At 57.9% G+C, this 19958-nt stretch overlaps 1 protein-coding gene across 6 annotated transcripts; it reads left to right on the top strand.

The window, feature by feature from the left end:
* Positions 1 to 10: 10 nt before the first annotated feature.
* On the top strand, positions 11 to 16589 carry IMPDH1 (inosine monophosphate dehydrogenase 1). 6 transcript variants are annotated; one of them, XM_070265770.1, is made up of 17 exons: positions 36 to 297; positions 1752 to 1879; positions 4776 to 4874; positions 6999 to 7047; positions 9052 to 9153; positions 9302 to 9376; positions 9675 to 9881; positions 10035 to 10122; positions 10928 to 11127; positions 11828 to 11918; positions 12115 to 12210; positions 13538 to 13681; positions 13780 to 13924; positions 14227 to 14370; positions 14503 to 14586; positions 15155 to 15171; positions 15841 to 16589. In XM_070265770.1, the coding sequence occupies exons 3-17, from the start codon at positions 4777 to 4779 to the stop codon at positions 15939 to 15941; spliced, it is 1641 nt and encodes a 546-aa protein (XP_070121871.1). In that variant the 5' UTR covers positions 36 to 297; positions 1752 to 1879; position 4776; the 3' UTR covers positions 15942 to 16589. The 6 variants fall into 6 exon arrangements, with proteins under 6 accessions (XP_023495394.1, XP_070121873.1, XP_070121870.1 ...); XM_070265771.1 differs by lacking the exon at positions 1752 to 1879 and adding an exon at positions 2946 to 3025 and having other exon boundaries at positions 64 to 297; XM_070265772.1 differs by lacking the exon at positions 15155 to 15171 and having other exon boundaries at positions 25 to 297.
* The last annotated feature ends 3369 nt before the right edge of the window (positions 16590 to 19958 follow it).

Genomic DNA, 19958 nt, shown 5'->3' with positions numbered 1-19958 from the left:
CGCAGGCCCCGCCCCGGAGGCCCCGCCCCCTCCCCGGGCCCAAGCTGGGCTGCGCTCAGTCCCCAGCCCGGGCCCCGGGAGCCTCCAGGCGGAGAGGCTCCCGCCCGCCCCGCGCCGCGGCCTCCGCATGGAGGGGCCCCTGGCTCTGCCAGCTGGGTCGGGGCCGCTCCCGCCGCCGCTGCAGGGAGATGGAGCCGCCGCTGTTCTGGAGCCCGGAGCCCGGCAACACCCGGGACACGAGACGGCGGCGCAGCGGTACAGCGCCCGCCTGCTGCAGGCCGGCTACGAGCCGGAGAGGTGACGCCCAGGGCAGAGCGCGCGGGGCGCATCCGGGGCGGGCGCGGCGGCTCCGGGAACCAGGCAGCGCTGCGGGGGAAGGGAGAGGCAGGTCCCACCACCTTTGCGCTCTAACAGCGCCAACCTCTAACTTCCTAAAACTGGGCTCAGACGCCACGCAGCCAGCTTTAGTTGGGGGATGCAGGCGGGAACTGTGCAAAGGGTTCAGTGCTGCGTTGCATCCGGGAGCAGGTCCGAAAAACGCTCCCTAAAATCTTAGCCCAGGATCGGACCTCGACTACACACCCAACGACACCTGGTCCAAGTGGCTCCTGAGGTTCAAACAGTGCTTGTTGGAGTTTCTGTTCAACTTTGCTTAGTCCTCCTTAGCTGTTTCTTCCTAGAACTGTCTTCAGAGTCTTACTGGCAGGTGTAGGTGTCCAGATGGATCGCCTCCTCAGAGCCGGGCGAGGACACTGTCCCCTCTTGACCATTCACTGAGGTGTGATGAGGCTGCCAGTGCAGCTCACCTCAGGGTCTCTCCTAAGATTCAGGACCCTCTCCTGCCTTTAGTGTGCTGGGGTCTGTAAGGGTCACTGGAGGAAGAGTGGGGGTGTTGAGCTGGGACCCAGGAGGACTGACTGAAAAGGAGACAGTGACTAATCTCTGGATTGTATCGCAGCTTGAAATGCAATCCCGCTATCCTTCCGGTCCAGAGGATTTGGACTTCTTTCTCTGCCCCATCTGTTGGTGCTCAGCAGCTTGGGGAGGTGACCTGGAAGCTGGGTTGGGGGGGTGGTCTGGGGGAATTAGCCCTGCAGCTCCGCTCAGGGGCTGGCCGCTTATGTAAGAACTTTTAAGGGCTTAAGGGGCTATTGAGTGAAGCCTGGCTCTCCTGCCCCCATGGGGGGCCTCTCTAGAACTGCCTCAGGTTTGGGCGACCCTATCCTTCCTCCCATCCTGGAAATCCAGCTACTGGGGCTCAGGAACCAGGGCAATAAGGAGAGCCCACAGGAGGTTAGGGAGCAGGCTGGGGCACTTGGGGGCTTGATGGAGGCAGTGTCTTGCTTAGAGCAGATATTACAAAAGTATCGTTTCAGAGCTCAGACCTGGGCCATGCAGGAGCATCCCTTCTCCAGATTGTACTTTGCATCAAGGGGCCATTCCCACCCCCAACCAGGCTCTGAAAAGCATTGTAAAACCTGAACCCCAGCTAGGTGGTGTAATGAGATTCAAAACCTGCTGGCTAGACCTCCATCTGCCATCACTAGCTTAGAGCTGTGGGAAGACGACAGGGCTGGATGAGAAGTCCTGGGTCTGAGGCCAGTGTTACTGCTCTCTGGCTTGAACTTGGGCAAACCGTGTCCCCTGTCCCAGCTCAACAATGCCAATGTTGTTGTTACCTCTTTTTCCCCCCTACCCCCACCCCCAGTCTTCTCCTCAAAAATGTTTTGAAATCTTGTCCCTTCAAACAGCCGCGGACCAGATAGAGACCTCTGGGCTCCCAGCCTCGACCTTGGTGCCCAGTTGGGCACTATTCCCCCACTACTCTGAGGAAGGGGCTCAGGCTGCTCTCCTGCCCTGCTGCCCTCACAGCTGCCAGGTGGGAATCTCAGGGGACCAACACCTCTTCCTTGGGCTGAGGAGGCCCACTGGTTGCCTCGGTGTCTCTGCCCTATGGAGGAAGCAGCTGGGGAAGATCAGGAAGAGGGAGGAGGAAAGTGGTGGGGGTGGGGGGGCTGGGGGAGTGGATTAACAGTTTCTGGAAAAGGACAGCCTAACCCAGGGCTGAGCCCAGCAGCTTAGAGTAATGAGGAGCCCTGACACAGGTCAAAGCAGGAGGGGCTGTGGGGCAGCAGGAGAAGGGAGTGGGGCTGTCAAGTCTATTGTCACTGGGAAGGGGACCCTCCCCACAATGCAGCCTGGCAGCCTCCTCCCCTGGGTCTGAGTTCTAGGCTGGGGCAGGTGTCACATTAAGGTCACCTGAGATGGCAGAACCCAGCTGCTGACCTGGGCCCCAGCCCTGGTGGAACCCTGAATAGTACCCTAGCCATTCCTGACCCATGCTGTAGGGGAAAGTGACCCAGAGCAGGTCCCTTAGAGACCCAAAGAGACCATAGGGTCAGCCTGTGCTCTGTGTCTGCAATTGCCATTATAGCCCTATCCTTCTGTGGCTAGAAAGGTGTCCAGGGCAGCTCTGGATGGCCAGAGTGCTTTCTCTGGCTGGTCTCTCTCTTCTGCCTGGAGGGGGACCTCCAGTGAGAGGTCCTAGTACTGTTCCCTGAGGGTAACCCCCATTCCCCCATATGGCACGGGCACTCTGGATGAGTCTATGAGTGCTGAGGAGTCAAGTGCTTCCCAAACATCGCTGGCAAGCTGGCCACAGCCCCCACTCAGCAGAGAATCCCAGCAGGCCCGCTCCCTCCTTTTCCATGCCAGAGGACCTTCAGAGGCCCCCATCAGGAGGCCTCCTTGGGGCTCCTCTGGTGGAGAAGGAAGCTTGGGGTCTATGATGTTCTGGTCCCTCACAGTTAGAGGAGAGAGGACACTGTGGACGTCTGTGAGTCTCCTCTAGCACTCTCAGTCTCACAGGCCTCATTGCCCCAGCTCTGTGGGAAGCCGCCCCTTCCCTCTGCACACAGATGGAACAGTCTGTGTTTTCCTGGCAGGGTCCCGGGGGCGTCATTGTGGGAGGCTGGGCATCCCATGGAGCCTCCCCTGGGCCTGGCTGCCACCACACCACTGAGAGGTAAACAAACCAGCCTCCCAGAGCTGAGGAAGGAGGGAGGGAGCATCACAGACAGCCACCTTGCCAGAGAGAGAACTGTGTCCCTGCCCTGCCTTTCGCTCACCTCACCAAGAAGTGAGCTGTGGGGACCACAGGAGGACAGAAGGAGGAGATGGTGGAATTGGGAATTTGGGAATTTGGAGGGGATAGGAATCTGCTCTTTAGCTTTTTTTTCTTTTTTCTTTCTTTCTTTCTTTTTTTTTTTTTTTGAGGAAGATCAGCCCTGAGCTAACATCTGCTGCCAATCCTCCTCTTTTTTTTTTGCTGAGGAAGACTGGCCCTGAGCTAACATCCGTGCCCATCTTCCTCTACTTTATATGTGGGACGCCTACCACAGCATGGCTTGCCAAGCGGTGCCATGTCCTCACCCAGGATCCGAACTGACAAACCCTGGCCGGTGAACCCCGTGCTGCCAAAGCGGAACATGCACACTTAACTGCTGCGCCACTGGGCTGGCCCCATGCTCTTTAGCTTTTGGTCAGGCAGTCGCATTAGCAGTTCTGGTCACACAAGAGGGAAGGGTCTCCTCCCTGCTACCCTACCTCTGCCCATGTGAATTAATTTGCTACCTAATCTTACTGCCCCCATGTGGAAATCTGGGTCTTGCTGGGCACCCACAGTGACCACACTTCTACTTTGGGAAATTCTCAGAACTTCCTAAGCATCTGTCCCAATTTGTATGCATACGTACTTGGCTAAGCCAGGCCTGTGATCCTCACTCATCTGCCCACCACACTACCCTCCCAAAGGAAAACGAACTTTCCTCTCTGGGGTTAAAACCCCTGGTACCCCACCACTTTCTGAGCTGGGGATTGGACAGGGATGTCAGACTGAAGCACTGGACAGGGCGACAGAAGCAGGGCTGCCCCTCCCTCCCTTCTGAACTGTAGGTTTTGCATCCATAAAATGAGGGTACCTAATAATTGGCAATTAATAGATTGTAGAGTAAATGTGATCATTTATGAAAAATGCCTTGTAAACTGCAGAGAGTTCTAAGGCCACACAAAGGTCAGGGAGTGTCATTGTTAAGAATGCCTGCCCCCTTGGAATGATGTCGGGTTTGGGGGGAGTCACGAGGGAGGGTACACTGCTCAGAGGGTACAACCTTAAACTACTGTGTGTCGGGGAGCTGTGAGTTCAAACCACGTCCTCAGAGCTCCGGGCCCAGATCAGAGTCTGGGCCTTAGTCTTGGGGAAAAGTAAACCATGTTAGAGGTACCCCTGGGGATGGGGACTAGGGCCAGAGTAGACTCAGGCTGGCGGAGGCCGGGTGGCCTGCTGTGGCCCAGGCTGGGGGCGAGCGTGGGGATGCGCTGCGGGGGGTCTAGGAGGCGGGAAGAGACGCGGCGGAGGGGGCGTGTCCCGGCCTGGCTCAGCCCCCTCCTCGGTTGCACCCACACCCCCATCCCCAGCCCCCGCTGTGCCACTGCGGGTGGCCCTGCGCGAGCGTGCGGCCGCGGCGGCTGGGCCGGGCTCCGCGGGGCCCTTTGTGCGGCGCAGGGCGGGGACGGCGGCCTCCCGGGGGAGGGGCGGGAGGAGAGGGCGGTGGCCCGGGCCCGCCCCGCCGCTGCCGCAGCCCCCGCCCCCGGCCTGCCCGGCCCGCGGCGGCAGCGTGGCCGCGGCGTCAGCAGCAGCAGCAGCAGCAGCAGCAGCAGCGGCGGCGGGGCGGCCCGCGCGGGTGTTTATGTCGGGTCGCGGTGTCTCCCGGCAGCATGGCGGACTACCTGATCAGCGGCGGCACCGGCTACGTGCCCGAGGATGGGCTCACCGCGCAGCAGCTCTTCGCGAACGCCGACGGCCTCACCTACAAGTAAGCGCAGGGGCCCTCAGCCCCACCTGGGTGCTCACACCGACACGCCGCGATCCCCCGGCCCCGGCCTTGCACGTGCACCGTGCTCCGCTCGGTGACGCCCGTGTTCCCGGGCCCGATTCGAGCGACTTGGGCGGCGGGGGGCGGGGAGAACTGGGCAAGGGAAGGAAGGCGGCCCGCGCCGCGAGTAGACGGACGTGGCATAGCGACATCACGTCCCTCGGTGCCATGCCCTGTTTCTGGCCAGATCTGGGTCCGATCGTCCCCCTTCCCCCTCTCATGGGCATCTTGGCCGTGTGGATGGGCCTTTCCGCGTGTGGGAAGACGAAATGTGGGAGTTATGGAGACTTGTTTCAGACCTTGGTCCAGGACACCCTCACTCCCAGCGTCACCACGAGAACAGAGGGGGCCCTGGAGCCTAGCTAAGGCAGCTGCTTGGGTGTTACCCCCAGGGGAGGCCCAGCTGGGCAGTTGGGATGGCTCCTTTTTCCACTGTTCAGTCCAGCCCTCTTCCCACTTGTGCCCCTGGGTGCCCACAGGTTCGCACTAGTGCTCCCCTGGACATGAGTATTCTGTGACTACCACCCCGAAACCCATCCCACCTGGGATTTGGGAGGAGGACAAGACCAACCATTTGCCTCTGGCTTAGTCTGCTTTTCTGTGGGCTCTGAGCCAACCGTCCTGCCTGCTGCAGGCCTGGCACTAGCTCTCCTGGCTGCAGGACTGTGGCCCTGCCAGGAAGGAGCATCAGAACCTGGGACTGGGGCGGAGTGGGGATGCTGGCAAGCCAAGAGCATCCCTGCCCTGTCTCCTGCCAGTCCCTGTCCTTGCCTGTAAGCACTCCTGCTTGGCAGGCAGTTTCCCTAGACACAGGACACCTAGTCACTCCTGAGGAGTGTCTCCTCTTGCCTGTCTGTAGTTGGGGTGTGGGCCAGGTGAGGGATGTATGTAATACCTAGAAAATGCCAAGGGGCCCAAACCCCAGCATTTCTTCTCTGGCCTTTAAGGGAGCCACAAAGGCCTCTTCACTTTACGGAAGAGGGGCTGCTGAGGGGCAGGGGCAGGGCAGTTAAGATTCTTTATTTCTTTGGTGGTCTTTGATGATGGGGGAGAGAGTATCTCTTTGATATATTTTTCACTGGAGTTGCCCAGGGAAACTCCCTAGGGAAATTCCTAGGAGTTGCTCAAGGGCCTGGGGCAGATTAGAGACCCTCCCCCTCCCATCCACCCTGTAGCTTTTCCTTCCTGTGCTGGGGTGCCTCTACTTTGCTTAGTCCAGTTGGAGGTGTTCCTGAAGTGTGGGACATTTGCATTTGGGTGTGTCTGTCAAGGCCCTGTGATAGGCAGATTGAGCCTGTCGGGGCCCCTGGGCTGTGGCACTGGGCCTTGCCACACCTATGCAGACCTTCTGGGGTTCGCTGTGACCATGGCCAACCTTAGAGTTGGCAGCTGCCATGCTTTGGATGGGGACCCAGTGTCCTGGTCCTAACTGTGAGGACCTTCCTCCCCTTTCCCATCCCAGGCGATGTCTGTTAGTTGCTCCAGTCCAACTGTGCAAACATTTGCCAATGCCTGCTCTGTCCGAACATGCCCCACGCTCAGCCCCCCGGGGTCCCTCCATGCTGTTCTGAACCCTGTGTGACTCAGCAGCCCCGGCATGGGCTGTGCAGCTTATCCTGTGCTGTGTGCTGTGTGGTGTTCATGCCATGCTGCACTACTGAACTGCTCTCAGGTTCATTCCATGTTTGCTTATTGTCTCCCCCTATCAAGATTGAGAAGTTTTTAAGGGCAGGCACTGTATCTCCTGTGTGGCATAACAGGAACTTCTGTGTCCCTTGACAAACTCTGAGTCCTGAAGGCAATGGACATTTTGGGCCAACTGACTTGGTGGCATCCTGGGTCCACAGACCTCCCACAGTCTTTGGCTCTAGCTCTCTGGGCTGGAGTTGCCAAGATGCTAGTGAGGGGCACGAGGGTGGGTCAGCCCTGGCGGGGCAGCAGGAATCAGGGGGGGCTCCAGTCCTGCCCCTCTCCCCACCCCCATGCTGCCTTCCTGGCATGGTAGGTCCTGCCCCTTGCGGGTACCCTCCTCACTTAGTAACACTTGCTTTTCTCTCTTCACAGTGACTTCCTGATTCTCCCAGGATTCATAGACTTCGTAGCTGATGAGGTGGTGAGTACCTCTTCCGTTGATGGGGGAGAGGGGCTGTGTATGTGGAGAAGAGGGTGACTTCTTGCTCAAGGGCAGGGTGTAGGGGAGACCTTCCTTGGGAGTGTGGTGGATGCGGCCTTTATTGGTGCCAGAGAAACTGGCACAGTGCAGTGGGTTATGCCTAATGGGGCAGAGGCAGGAGTGGGGATGCAAGGGTTTCCTGCGTGGTGGGCCTGGCACTGGGCCAGAGGGCTCTCTGTCCCTGACAGAGCCTGAGGTGTGAGGGTCAAGAAGGCCCTAGGAGGGGGTGGGCATGGGTGTGGCTGCCTTATTACCATAGACCAGAAGGATTGGATGTTGTCTGAAATGCTGAGTAAGGAAATGATAGAAGCCAATAAAATTATGAAGACTTTGAATGAAGTGGACAGACTTGTTTGTGGATCTACAACATACAAGAATCTAAAATAGGGTTTGAAGGAGTTAGATTTTGGACGAATACAAGGAAACACAGTGCCTTGCTTTACCGGAGGGGCTCAGCAATGAGCCAGATGAATGAGCAATGTCCTTTACACAGTTAACATACGATGAACTCCTAGGAGCCAAGGGTAGTGTTGATGGGTGTAAGCCATTTCGTGGAAAAGTTAGATTATTTTATGATGAATTCTTACACATTAAGAAACAGTTTCTTTCCTTTTGCTGTTATTGATATTTATTGTGGTCTGATTCCCATGAAAGGCCAGAGGACCCCAGGGTGCCTGGATCACTTATATGTTGGAGAAGGTCACTTCTAGCCTGTGTAGCCAGTGCTGACCCAGACAGATATTTAGGAGGAAATTTGGGCTATTTTGGGTATTTCCCTTATGATAGCAACCATCAGCTATTGAGTTTACCGCAGTTTACCTAGCACCCTGGCTTTGTGCTGGAGCCTAGGCAGTGTGCTGGAAAGAGAGGGATAGAAGAGACCCCTGCCGGCTGACCTGTCCTGTGGCCTCTGTCAGGAAGGCTGTGCCTCTTCTGTGGTATGATGAGAGAGCAGAAGGGGGCGTTGTCTAGACTACAGGGCCAGGGTTCTGAGCCAGGGTCTGTAGATGGACTTCAGGGGCCTTAAATCCCCAAAAATTATATACCACAATCCATGTCTGAGTGTTTTGGGGGATGGGATCCACACTGTTGGCCTGAATCTCGGAGGGCTCTGATCTGGTCTGACCTACTGTTCATAGGCAGATGCCTCCCAAATGTATATTTGCAGTCCTGAGCTCTTCTAAAGTGGAAGACGCTTTGTCACCTACTTTCCTGGATGTCTAATAGGCTCCTTCCCGCACCTTGTCCCTCCTAGTCACCAGCTTCTCCTGCCTGGCCCTGTCAGCAGCCTCCTTGGTGGTCTCCCTGCCTCAGGCCTTGCCGCCTAGAATCCGTTCTCCACATCAGACCCTGAGCAACCTCTTTAAAACGTACATCAGATCATGTCTCTCTTCTGCCTCAGACCCTCCGGTGGCTTTTCATCTCAGAATCCAATCTAAACTCACCTCCCTGGCTTTCAAGGCTACACATCCTGGCCCCCCACCTGCCTCTCGCCCCTCAGCCCCTGCCTCCTGCCCTCTACCCCACTGGCCTTCTTTGTCTTTCTCCACTACGCTTCAGGAAGAGTGGGAATCAGAGGCGGGTTTCACAAACGCCTCCCTCGGCCTGGGACGACAGGCCCTCAGACTTTCCCTTGATTGGCTTCCACTGGTCAGCTCCTGAGAGGGAGGCTTTCCCTGACCACCACATGCTTCTTCCAGGGTCACTTGGCCTTATTGTTTTTCTCTGGAGCCTATGTCCTGACGGAAATCATCTTGTACAGGTTTTCCATCACTTTTCTTCCCAAGTAGAAGGTCAGCTCCAGGAGAGATGGCAGGGACTTGTCTGCCTTGTGCACTGCTGTGTCCCCAGGGCTGTCCTGGTGCTGGGTACGTGTAGGAGCTCAGCACATGTTTGTCAAGTGAATGATAAAACTCTTCACATAGACTCTGCCTCCATCCTCAGGACCTGACTTCAGCCCTGACTCGGAAGATCACGTTGAAGACGCCACTCATCTCCTCTCCCATGGACACTGTGACAGAGGCTGACATGGCCATCGCGATGGCTGTGAGCTGGGCACATGGGTGGGGACCCCTGGGCCAAGGGGACTGAACAGAGTTGGCTGGACATCAGGAGGAATTGGAATCAGAGGTGGGCTTTGCAGAGTGAGGAGGGCTGGCCCCCTGGCTCTGACTATGCTTCCCTTCCACCCCAGCTGATGGGCGGTATTGGTTTCATTCACCACAACTGCACCCCAGAGTTCCAGGCCAACGAGGTGCGGAAGGTCAAGGCAAGTACCAGGCCCATCCCCGGAAAGAAGATGCCACCGTCCGCCCCCACCCCTCAGATCCTCTCACCATCCCTTGCTAGCCCTGCAGGCTGCTGCATTCCCTGGCTGATTGTTGTGGGGTCTTGTCTGCCCTTCTCCACAATGGGGGCTCAGCCCTCATTTTCCTACCAGTCTCTCACCCATTGAGAGCCCTGGCTCCTCTGTGGCATGGCCAGGACACCCGCTGCCGCCTGTGGCCAGGCTGTACACCACCTCTAACTTTCTTCCAGCCTTTTCCTCCCTCTTTCTCTGCCCGCAGAAATTTGAACAGGGCTTCATCACAGACCCCGTGGTGCTGAGCCCCTCACACACCGTAGGCGATGTGCTGGAGGCCAAGATTCGGCATGGCTTCTCTGGCATCCCCATCACTGAGACGGGCACCATGGGCAGCAAGCTGGTGGGCATCGTTACCTCCCGAGACATTGACTTTCTCGCTGAGAAGGACCACACCACCCTCCTTAGTGAGGTACCTGCAGGGCAGGGAAAGGGTGGCTGGGTCAGACAGAAGACCCCACACCCTGGGGCCTCAGGCTGGTGCCTGTGACCAGGGACCAGAGGGAGGCCTGGCTCCGTTCTTTCTTACCTGCCAACCTGCAGGGAAATGTTCCTGGCCCCACAGGTGATGACACCGCGGAATGAGCTGGTGGTGGCTCCAGCAGGTGTGACATTGAAAGAGGCAAATGAGATCCTGCAGCGCAGCAAGAAAGGTACCAAAGAGTAGGCAAAAAACTCCACACCTCCCAGCCTGGCTCCTGTTCCCCAGGCCCCATGCCTTCCCAGCCTTGCAGGTTGTCCCAGGTCCCAGACTGGGCCCTGGGGAAGGTTTGAATAACCTCAGGCGAGAGTGTGATTCCTGAGGTCCTTTTCCTGGCTTAGGAAAACCTGTCCTTTATTCAGCATCTTCACAGTATGTTTCCCCCAAAAACTAGTCCTGTGAAGTACTCATCAGAAAGAAAGGGCTTTGTGGTCTTATAAGTCTGCAAAATACTGCTTTCTATATCCCTCATCTTGCATAAAGAATTGTACATTAGCTTATTAAAGGCCCTGAGAAGTCTTGCAGTTAAATATTTTTGACATTGGGGCTGTTGACAGAATGAGTCCCTGACTCATACTGGATTGTTCTCTGGGGGTGGTGTTGGGTAGGGCACATGTTCCTCCCTGCAGGACAGCCTCAGATTTGTGCCCTGCGTAGGAGCTTTTGACCACTGTGGCCTGTGGCCCAGCAGGTGAAAGGCTGCCAGTGCTCAGGGGCTGCCCACCCTCCTGTGGCCAGGCCACAGGGGAGGAAGAGCTCCAGGAACCTGCTTGGCTGTGAGGTTTCTTTGCTTCCTGTTCCTTGGGAAGAGCTCCAGGTACCTAGGAGTACTTCCTGTGTGGGTGCTGTCACCTAGTGGCTGTTATGAGTACTTCAGTGGATGCTCTGGAGTGGTCCATGTTCATCCTCTCTCCCCCCACCCCCACCCCAGTGCCCAGAAGCCTGCTCCTTCATCTCACCTCTGCATTCCTCGTCAGGGAAGCTGCCCATTGTCAATGATCAGGATGAACTAGTGGCCATCATTGCCCGCACCGACCTGAAGAAGAACCGGGACTACCCTCTGGCCTCCAAGGATTCCCACAAGCAGCTGCTGTGTGGGGCAGCCGTGGGCACCCGTGAGGATGACAAATACCGCCTGGACCTGCTCACCCAGGCAGGCGCCGATGTCATAGTGCTGGTACGGGCACCGCTCTGGAGCGCAGGTGGCTCAGTAGAGGCTTAGGAGACCCCTGTTCACCCCTCATTAAGCCTGTGACCCTCCTTGCAGCTCTCCTCCCCGCTCTGAGCGCTCGTGGGAGTCAGAATTGGGAGGGTCACTGGTGCTCTGACAGCTAGAACAAACTGTGGGCGCCTCCGAGGGTGCTCCGTGCTCATAAGTTGACCCCAGTAGTTATAGCTCACATTCATTGTGAACTTCCAACTCACCAGGCGCCACACAAAGACCTTTATGTAGACAAACTCATTTCATCCTCCCGACAGCCCCCTGAAGTACAGTTACCATGCCTGCTTGTCAGATGAAGAAACTGAGGCTTTCAGGAGGTTAAATAATTTTGTTTGGCTGGTGAGTTGGTGAGAACAGGGTACGACCCCAGGCCACATGTCCTTGCTGTGGGGACCAGTCCATACAGGGGGTATGAAAGGGCTGTGTTTGCTCTGAGACTATACATTTCTGTGCTTAACCTTCTGGGGAAAGCAGGCCCCTCTGAGAATCAGCTGAGAGCCGTCAAGTGTTTTCTCAGAAAAAACACACACACACACAAAAAAGTGCGTTCTTGTAACATGTTTCATGATTTCAGGAGTTTGTCCACTCAGTACCCCCTCCCCCAGTGAAGACTCTCAGCCTCTGAGCCTAAGCTTTCCTGTCCCCCTTCTCCCAGGACTCATCCCAAGGGAACTCTGTGTATCAGATCGCCATGGTGCACTATGTCAAGCAGAAGTACCCCCACCTCCAGGTGATTGGGGGGAATGGTGAGTGTGGGGTCCCCTCTCATCCTCAGCCTTGCCCCCTCACTGTGTAACTTCTTCTCTGTCTTTCACCATCCCTAGGTGATGGCATCACTCCTGCATGGGGGGCTGGGGGCTGAATGAATGGGCTTTGGTCACTGTAGGTGGGGGAGCTAGACTGGAGGGGCATGCCATCCTCACACTGTTCCTCTTTCCCCAGTGGTGACAGCAGCTCAGGCCAAGAACCTGATTGATGCTGGTGTGGACGGGCTGCGTGTGGGGATGGGCTGCGGCTCCATCTGCATCACCCAAGAAGGTGAGTGTCAGTAGGAGAATGGGTGACTGCCACTTCAAACACTCCACTGGGCCTCCCCAGGCCTCAGGGCCTCACTGTTTCATGCATCCGCAGATGCATGTTGAGTGCTGAGTCTGCCAGGCCTCTTCCCAGGTGGTGGGTTCAGGGGTAACTGGGGCTCTGACTCTGCCTGTCTGGGTCACTGACTTGAGGGGGAGGCTTGTGTAAGATGAGGTTACCTGGCGTTTTGGATGTGCGCCAGTCTGCTTCTCAGATTCTGGTCAAGGAGGCCCAATCTAGAGGCCCATGGCTGGTGTGAATACTTCTCTGAGGTGCTTGTTGGAAGCCAGCTTCAGTTCGGATTAGCTTTGTGACAAGGCGGATGCTTAAGACATGGAGACAGCATGCCCTGAATGTATAAAGATGTACACCCATGCTACCATGTGGTGACAGTTGGGGAGTCATGAAGCCCTTTTGTGGGGTGGGTTCCTGGACACAAATGGGGAAGGATGAGACCCTGACATGTGTCCCCATGTGGTTGAGGGGTGCTCCTTGGAGGCTGGTGGCTGACTTGTGGGGGCTGGCTTGGTCTGAGGGGATGTACTTGCTCCCTCTAGTGAGGGTCATTTCTCTAGAACACTGAATGACCCATTTGGTCTTCTCTACCAAAAACATCTCCCCGTTTTTGTCTCCAGAGCCTCTGCTTTTAAGTGTCTACCCTTCACCTTAGCTGACACCTCAGTGAAATGTAGGCTTTTGCTCAGTCACTTAATGAATATTAATTGAGCACCTACTGTGTGTCAGGCCCTGTTCTAAACCCTGGGGTACAGTAGGGACAAAATGAATGAAAGATCCCTCTGGAGAAGGCCTCTTCTCCATATTCTTCAGCCTCGCATCCATCCCTAGATAAGCACTGGTTTCTTAGAATGCCCACATCCAACCTCACACTTAAAGACCTTCGACAGTTAAACTTAAAGAAATGCACACCAGTAGCCCAGAGGAGGCCGTGAGTGCCTAACCCTGCTAACGGGCTTTCAAATGCAAGCCTCATGGGGGAGCTAGTGCGTGGGGCGAGGTGAGACTGGGGACCCCCAGGCCGAGTGCACAGTCTGGGGGCCAGTACCGCTGCCCCCATCAGAGTCTCCCAGAGTGCTGTTATGGATGGGGTGGTCCAGGTTCCTGGAGTGACATTCACCCTGGTGTTATTTGCTGCCACCTATCTTGTGCCTCAGAAGCCTCAACCAGCCCCGCCCTTTTCCCCGAGTGGAGGTCGGGTACAAGGAGAAAGGGGCCTGTACCTGGCTCCTGTGGTGCTGTTGACACCTCTGCCTTGTGTACCCTCCCGCAGTGATGGCCTGTGGTCGACCCCAGGGCACTGCCGTGTACAAGGTGGCCGAGTACGCTCGGCGCTTTGGGGTGCCGGTCATAGCCGATGGCGGCATCCAGACCGTGGGGCACGTGGTCAAGGCCCTGGCCCTTGGAGCCTCCACAGGTGAGCGGGTCTATTGGGCAGGCTGGTGGGGGCTGGGAGCTGGGCGGGGCAGTAGGAGGGCTGTGGGACTAGAGGCACTGACCCCTCGCCCGCTGCAGTGATGATGGGCTCCCTGCTCGCCGCCACCACGGAGGCCCCTGGCGAGTACTTCTTCTCGGATGGGGTGAGGCTCAAGAAGTACCGGGGCATGGGCTCACTGGATGCCATGGAGAAGAGCAGCAGCAGTCAGAAACGATACTTCAGGTGCCCTGCCCTGAGCCCTGGCCCCAGGCGGATGAGCCCACAACCCACATGCCATTGACTTCCCAAGATCGTGCCCAATCTCCATACTATAGTTCTGGACACCAAGGCCCAGGGTACAAGTAGCAGACCTGGGACAGAACCTGGGTCACCTGACTCGGAATCTATGCTTTTTATGCTGTAGTCCAAGGAGAGGCTGCTTTGGGGTCCTTCTCAGTGGTATCCCCTCTGCCAGTGCCCTTGAGAGCTGGGGTGGGGTGCCCTGAGCCGTGAGCTGCTTGGCTTAGTCCCCGCCCTCCACGCAGCGAGGGGGATAAGGTGAAGATCGCACAGGGCGTCTCGGGCTCCATCCAGGACAAAGGCTCCATTCAGAAGTTCGTGCCCTACCTCATCGCAGGAATCCAGCATGGCTGCCAGGATATCGGTGCCCGTAGCCTGTCTGTCCTGCGGTGAGTGCTGTGATGAGAGGGGTAGCAGGTGGAGGGGCACTGGGAGTCTCCTGGCTCCGCCTTGCTTCCTTTCTCTTTCTCTCTCTTCTCTGCCCTTGGTACCCCTGACCTAATCTACCCACCTGCCTGCAGGTCCATGATGTACTCAGGAGAGCTCAAGTTTGAGAAGCGGACCATGTCGGCTCAGATTGAGGGTGGTGTCCATGGCCTGCACTCGTAAGTGTGGTGGCTTCCTTGCCCCAGCTGGCTGGCACTGGGTCGGGCAGGTGGGGCCGTGGTTCAGAGGCCAAGCTGAGGTTTCTGGGGCCCCACAGACCATCTGCACCAGGGATGGATGCTGCTGCAGGATATCCCCATCACCCTCCCCTGCAGGGCCCAGCCCATCCTTGAACCCTGTCCTTTAGCCCCCGCAGGCAGGCCCTCCCCTCCCCTCGGGCATCTCCCCCGAGCAGGGCATGGGAGATGTGGCCACTAGCCTCTCCCAGGCTCCCCAGCCCTTGCTTGCTCAGAAGCTTGGTGGCTGGTGGCAGGGGCTGGCAGTGCTGGGTTCTTGCTGGTGGCGGCACCAGGCAGGTAGGTGGAGGCTGGGGGCACGAGCCCTCCAGCAGGGAGAAGGGCAGAGAGACAGATGCCAGGGCCGGTGCTGGGGTGACCGTGGGCGGGGGCAGTGCTAGTTGGCAGCAGTAGTTACAGGCATGCGGCCCCGCCCTGGTCGAGAGGGCCTGTCCCCCAAGGCATAGGCGGGCATCTAACCTATGTCTCTTTCTGCCCCATCCTCCCGTAGCTATACCTTTCTGCCGTGTAAGTAACCGCGCTGCCCGGGCCAAGTGTAGAGTAGAGCAGGGGCAGTCTGGGTGGGACCTGGGCTGGGAGCAGGGGGCATTGGGTTGGGGGTGGTGCTGGGGTGTAATCGTGGGACATGGACCCTAGGACCAGCACCGTGGTGGGACAGCCAGCAGTAGCCCCTCCTCTAGCAGAAACACAAATCCCTTCTCGGGTGCAGAGAGGTGTCCCTGACTACAGGCCTGAGGCTGCCCTGTCTTGGACTGGACCCAGTGACTACAAGGGGCCTAGGCCACTGTGCGTGCGGGGATGGGGTGGAGACATGGGCAGCAGAGGTTCAGCTTGGTCTGAGCTTGCTCTGTGAGGATGGGCCGTGCCTTCCTGAGCTGTCTCTCCACCCCCGCACTGAGGACAGTCCACCAGCTGTGGCTGTGGCCAGACGGAGCATGGCTATCCCTGGACCTGGCCTGGTTCTTCCGGGAGCCTTGGCCTGGGGAGGACAAAGGCACAGAGTCTGCTCTTTCCCCCCTGCTGCCCCCCGTGGCTGAGAGGCAGGGGCTTCTGCAACTCACTGCCTTTCCCACATCTGGGGGCTGCCCTGGCAGCCCAGGGTCTGGGTAAGGGGATCTGGGAAGGCAGCAGGATCCACATACCCACTCTCCTTCCCCTCCTGCCTTGTCCCCACAGTTACGAGAAGCGGCTGTACTGAAGATAGTGGTGGAGGCCGAGGCGGTGGAGGGGGTGCGCCCCAGGGCCCCCCTTTGGGCACAGTGTCCCTCCATAACTGAGCGGTCCACAGATTTGCACTAGGGGTTCCTCAGCTCCTTTTCAGGGAGAGAGGAGGGGAGGCCCTGAGGGTCTGTGGCCCCTCCCTGGGCATCCCCCGCAGAGTCAGGACTGCTCCAGGGGCCAGGCTGCCCTGGGAGGCCCCTGGGTTCCCCCTTCTTCTGTCCCCCTGAGCCCAGCCAGCCTGGGCTCTCAGGCTCTGTGCCTGCCTCAGGTCTTTCTCGCTGCAGCCTGCTCCAGCCCGGCTCCTACTCCTGGGACAGGTGGCCCCTCCTGGCTTCTCCCGTAGGGCACCTCTCTCCCCACCCCCCACCCAGAAATGGTGCTCTCCTGGCCCTGCCTCTGGCCCCTTCCCAGGCTGCTGCCCCCTCAATGATGTGGCACTTCTGGGCTCCTGACCTAGGCCAGAGGGAGGTCTCTGCCCCCTTCCCCTGGTCCTAGGCTACCCAGGCCCTGCTCCTCAGGCCACTCCCCCTGTCCCTGGCCCTGGGGAGGAGGCTGCCCATCATTCCTGACTCACTACCATCCCCAGGTGTACCATTCCCGCCCTCTCCTCTCAGCTGCAGTTGAAGGCTTTAACTTTGCACACTTGGGATCATAGTTGCATCATTGTATATTAAATAATCAGAATAAACCAAGAGGTATCAACACCTCTGTCATCCTGTCTCTGTCCCTTGTCCATTGGGCACTTGGCCCCCATCCTGGTGGTGAACCACAGCCCAGAGCCCCATGAGAGCTGGGCTGGAGATGGGGGGCGCCAGGCCCAGCCTCCTCAGGAAGGTGATGAGGCCTTGCGGTACTCAGGGGGGTGCTGGCACAGGTGGGTCGCATGGTGGGAGGTCTCCCAGGCCCGTGCCCACACCAGCGTGCCCTCCTGCTGCCAGCTGGCCAGCAGCTCATGCAGGTGGGCAGTATTGCAGAGGGGTCATTGTGGCTGTAGAAGACCAGCATCGGGGGCCTCACAGGCAGCTGCCAGAAAGCGCCCATCGCAGCCTCGTAGTACCAAACGAACCGCTCAGCCTGGGCAGAGGTGGAAGTAGAGCATGGTTATGGCCCTGACCACTGGGCCCAGGGCCTGCGGTCTCATTAGCTGAGACACACCTGTGAGTCCCAGGTAGCATGGTGGGGGTGAGGGTGAGGGTGGGAGTGGGGTGTGGTAGTGGGGTCGGGGTGTGGCTCCCACTGTTCATGTGCTCCTCAGGACTTGCCTCCCAGCCTCGGACCCCTCCTGGTAGAGACAGCACTGACACATGGGCTGCTGCTGAATATCCCTGGAGTTGGGGGTCCTGGGACATACATGTTGCCTTCCTCTGCCTCTGTTGTTATAGTTGGACAGTGGGCACACAGCTGTCCCACTGAGGCAGAGACACCACTCAGGGGCAGAAGCAAGGAAGATGGCCTTGGAATGCTCTGGTGTCGGAAATGAACAGAGCGTGCGGAAGGCCCTAGTTTGCGGGAAGTGAAGAGCTGGAAACAGTCCCATGACAGCCAGGGAGGGGCTGTCACAGCCCACTGTTGCCATGCCAAGACAGTCCCTGCCCTCTCCCAGGCCTCTCTTGAAAGAGCCACTTGGTCTGGGGCCAGCCTTTCATTATGGCATTTTCCAGCTTTGTGGCGCCTTCAGGGACAAGAGGGAGAGAGCTAGATGGCAGGACTGTTGGGTGGGTTCAGAGCAGGTTCAGCAACTGGTCCAGGAGTTGCTGCAAAGTGACCAGATCATTGAGAGTCCCTGGAGGCCTGTGCTCTGGAGTCTGTGGGCTCAGTGAGCACCTAAGGGTCTGAGGTGACTCAGCTCAGGGGGAGAAGGATGCCTGGGTACCAGGGGATGGTAAAAGATGAGAGGGGATGGACCAAAGTGAGGCCATATTTCATGGTTTGTCTTGCACGTTGGTTTACAAAAAACCATACAGGAAGGAGCTTGACCAGCAGTGAGATGGAAATGATCGAAGGGTTTTTAGAGAAATGCCAAGTCACTGCATCAAGAGTGTGAGTGGTTCAGAGGGAGAATTTTCCTTTTGTACTAGACTTAATTGGTCATTTAGAGCTGACCATTAGAATGGGCTACTGTGTAACAATGACCTTCCTGTTACTTGAGGTCTGTTATCAGTAGTTTGGCCCTTTGAAAGAAGTTCAAGCGCTGTGGTCCTCAAATTTTGGTGTGTATCAGAATCAGCTGGAGAGCTAAAAACGAACCTAGAGGCCCAAGCTCACTGAAGTAGGAAAGGATCTGGGCCTCTGAACCGTCGCTCAGCCCAGGTGATTCTGAGACCTACCGAAGTTTGAGAATCACTGGTGCAGGGGAATCTGTGCATCCAATTACATGATTTCTGAGACTCTTTCCAAAGCATGTGCTCTAAGAAAAGAATTTCAGGTGACACAGTACCTACATCTTGGCCTCACTGTGGGTATTATGGGAGAGGACGTATGCAAGGTTACAGGAGCTCAGTAGATGAGTCTTATCATGTCCGATTTGTCCTCCCCTTTCGCTGAGGAATAGAGGCTGGAGGTAAACACCAGCCTGGACCCAGGCTGGACCCAGACAACATGCTCACTCAGGGTTGTAAATTCAGCCATGGTGGGGGAGACCCAGGTGAGACAAAGGCACAGATGCTCCAGGTAGGAAGGCCACATGAGGTGGACATTCAGAGGCAATCCAGAGCCACTTTGGGGACAGATGCAGATCACAGACCACACGGTCAGCACAACGTGTCCACCTGGAGTCCAGCCTGGTTTGTGTGGCCCAGGTGCCCCCTCACTCTCACCCTGGCACACTCACCCAGCGCCACGTGGTCCAGGCTGCTCACCCCCAGGCTGTCAAAGACGTGGTCCCACAGCCGCCCGGCCATCCTGCTGTGTGAAGCCTCAGGTCCTGGCTCATGAGCAGCAGCATCCGCGCAAAGGTGTAGCCACCCAGGGAGAGGGTGTGTACCACCCGTGGGTGGCCAGCCAGTGCACCAGAACCCCAAAGCGCCACAAGCACTTGGGCAGCACTCAGGCCCCTACATGGGCACAGGAAGTGGCTTAGTGCGCTCTTCACAGCCAGCAGGTCAGGTAGAGCTATGGATACTTGGCCTGGGCAGCTGGCCAGCCATGCCTCCAAGCTAAAGCAGGAGCAGGAGTGGCGGGCGGGGCCCAGGGGATCCTGAGAGGCTCTGCTTGCAGTGCAGGTGGCTGGGGGGCCAGGCTGGAGCACCCTGGAGGACAGACGGAGGAGGAGCGGTGGGTGGCCCTCGACTCTGGCCCCACACTTCCCTGCACACCTGCGGGCCAGGCTGAGAACAGGAGCTCTCAGATAGCCTGACCAGGGAGCTCAGGACTAGCCCTCTGAGAGCTCTTTCAGCTTCTGCGGTTCTAGAGCTGATCAGGAGGTGGGCAGCCAGCCTGGAGAGGAGGGGTCTGCACCCCAGCTGTGTGCCGCTCGGCTGCTGCCCTCCATCCCTCCCTCCATCCCCTCTCCTCACATCCAGGAGTGGGGTCTGGAGAGGAAGAGGGACCAGCCACGGGGGAGGGGGAGGCAGCTACTCCCTCCACCCTTATGCTGAGCATTCTGTCCCTTCAGGATCCGTCCTGGCTTGTAAGGCCCAGGCCTCAACCCCAGCCTCTCGGGGGTTTCCCCTCCACCCTTGCTTTACACACAGGTCCCCCTTATTAGGGGGTTATCTGCTTCACCCCACCCCACCCCCAGCAGCCCTTCTGCCCCCAGCTGAGGAGAGTTCGGAGGCAGGACATCTGGTCAGAGGGTAGTGCCAAGGTCAAAGCATGCAGCCCCCTGCAACCTCTCGCCGGGCCCCAGCCCCACAACCCGGCTCCCCACACCTCGTCCTCAGGACAAGGTCCCTCACCTGTAGGGTGCAGGAGTCACCTCCACCAGCCTCCTCCTTTACCTTCCAGCTCAGCTCAGGAGGGAAGAGGGGTGGGATCAGAGATCCAGGAGACCTTGGTCCCCAGCCTCCTGTTCCAATGCCTCTTTGCCCATTGGTGCCATCAGCTTCTGGGCTGAGAGCCTGGGTGTCTGGCTC

Source organism: Equus caballus, chromosome 4, assembly GCF_041296265.1.
Source record: "Equus caballus isolate H_3958 breed thoroughbred chromosome 4, TB-T2T, whole genome shotgun sequence".
In the NCBI taxonomy this organism is placed as follows: Eukaryota; Metazoa; Chordata; class Mammalia; order Perissodactyla; family Equidae; genus Equus; species Equus caballus.
Note: the sequence above shows the minus strand (reverse complement) of the source record. Positions and strands in the feature narration are given on the sequence as shown.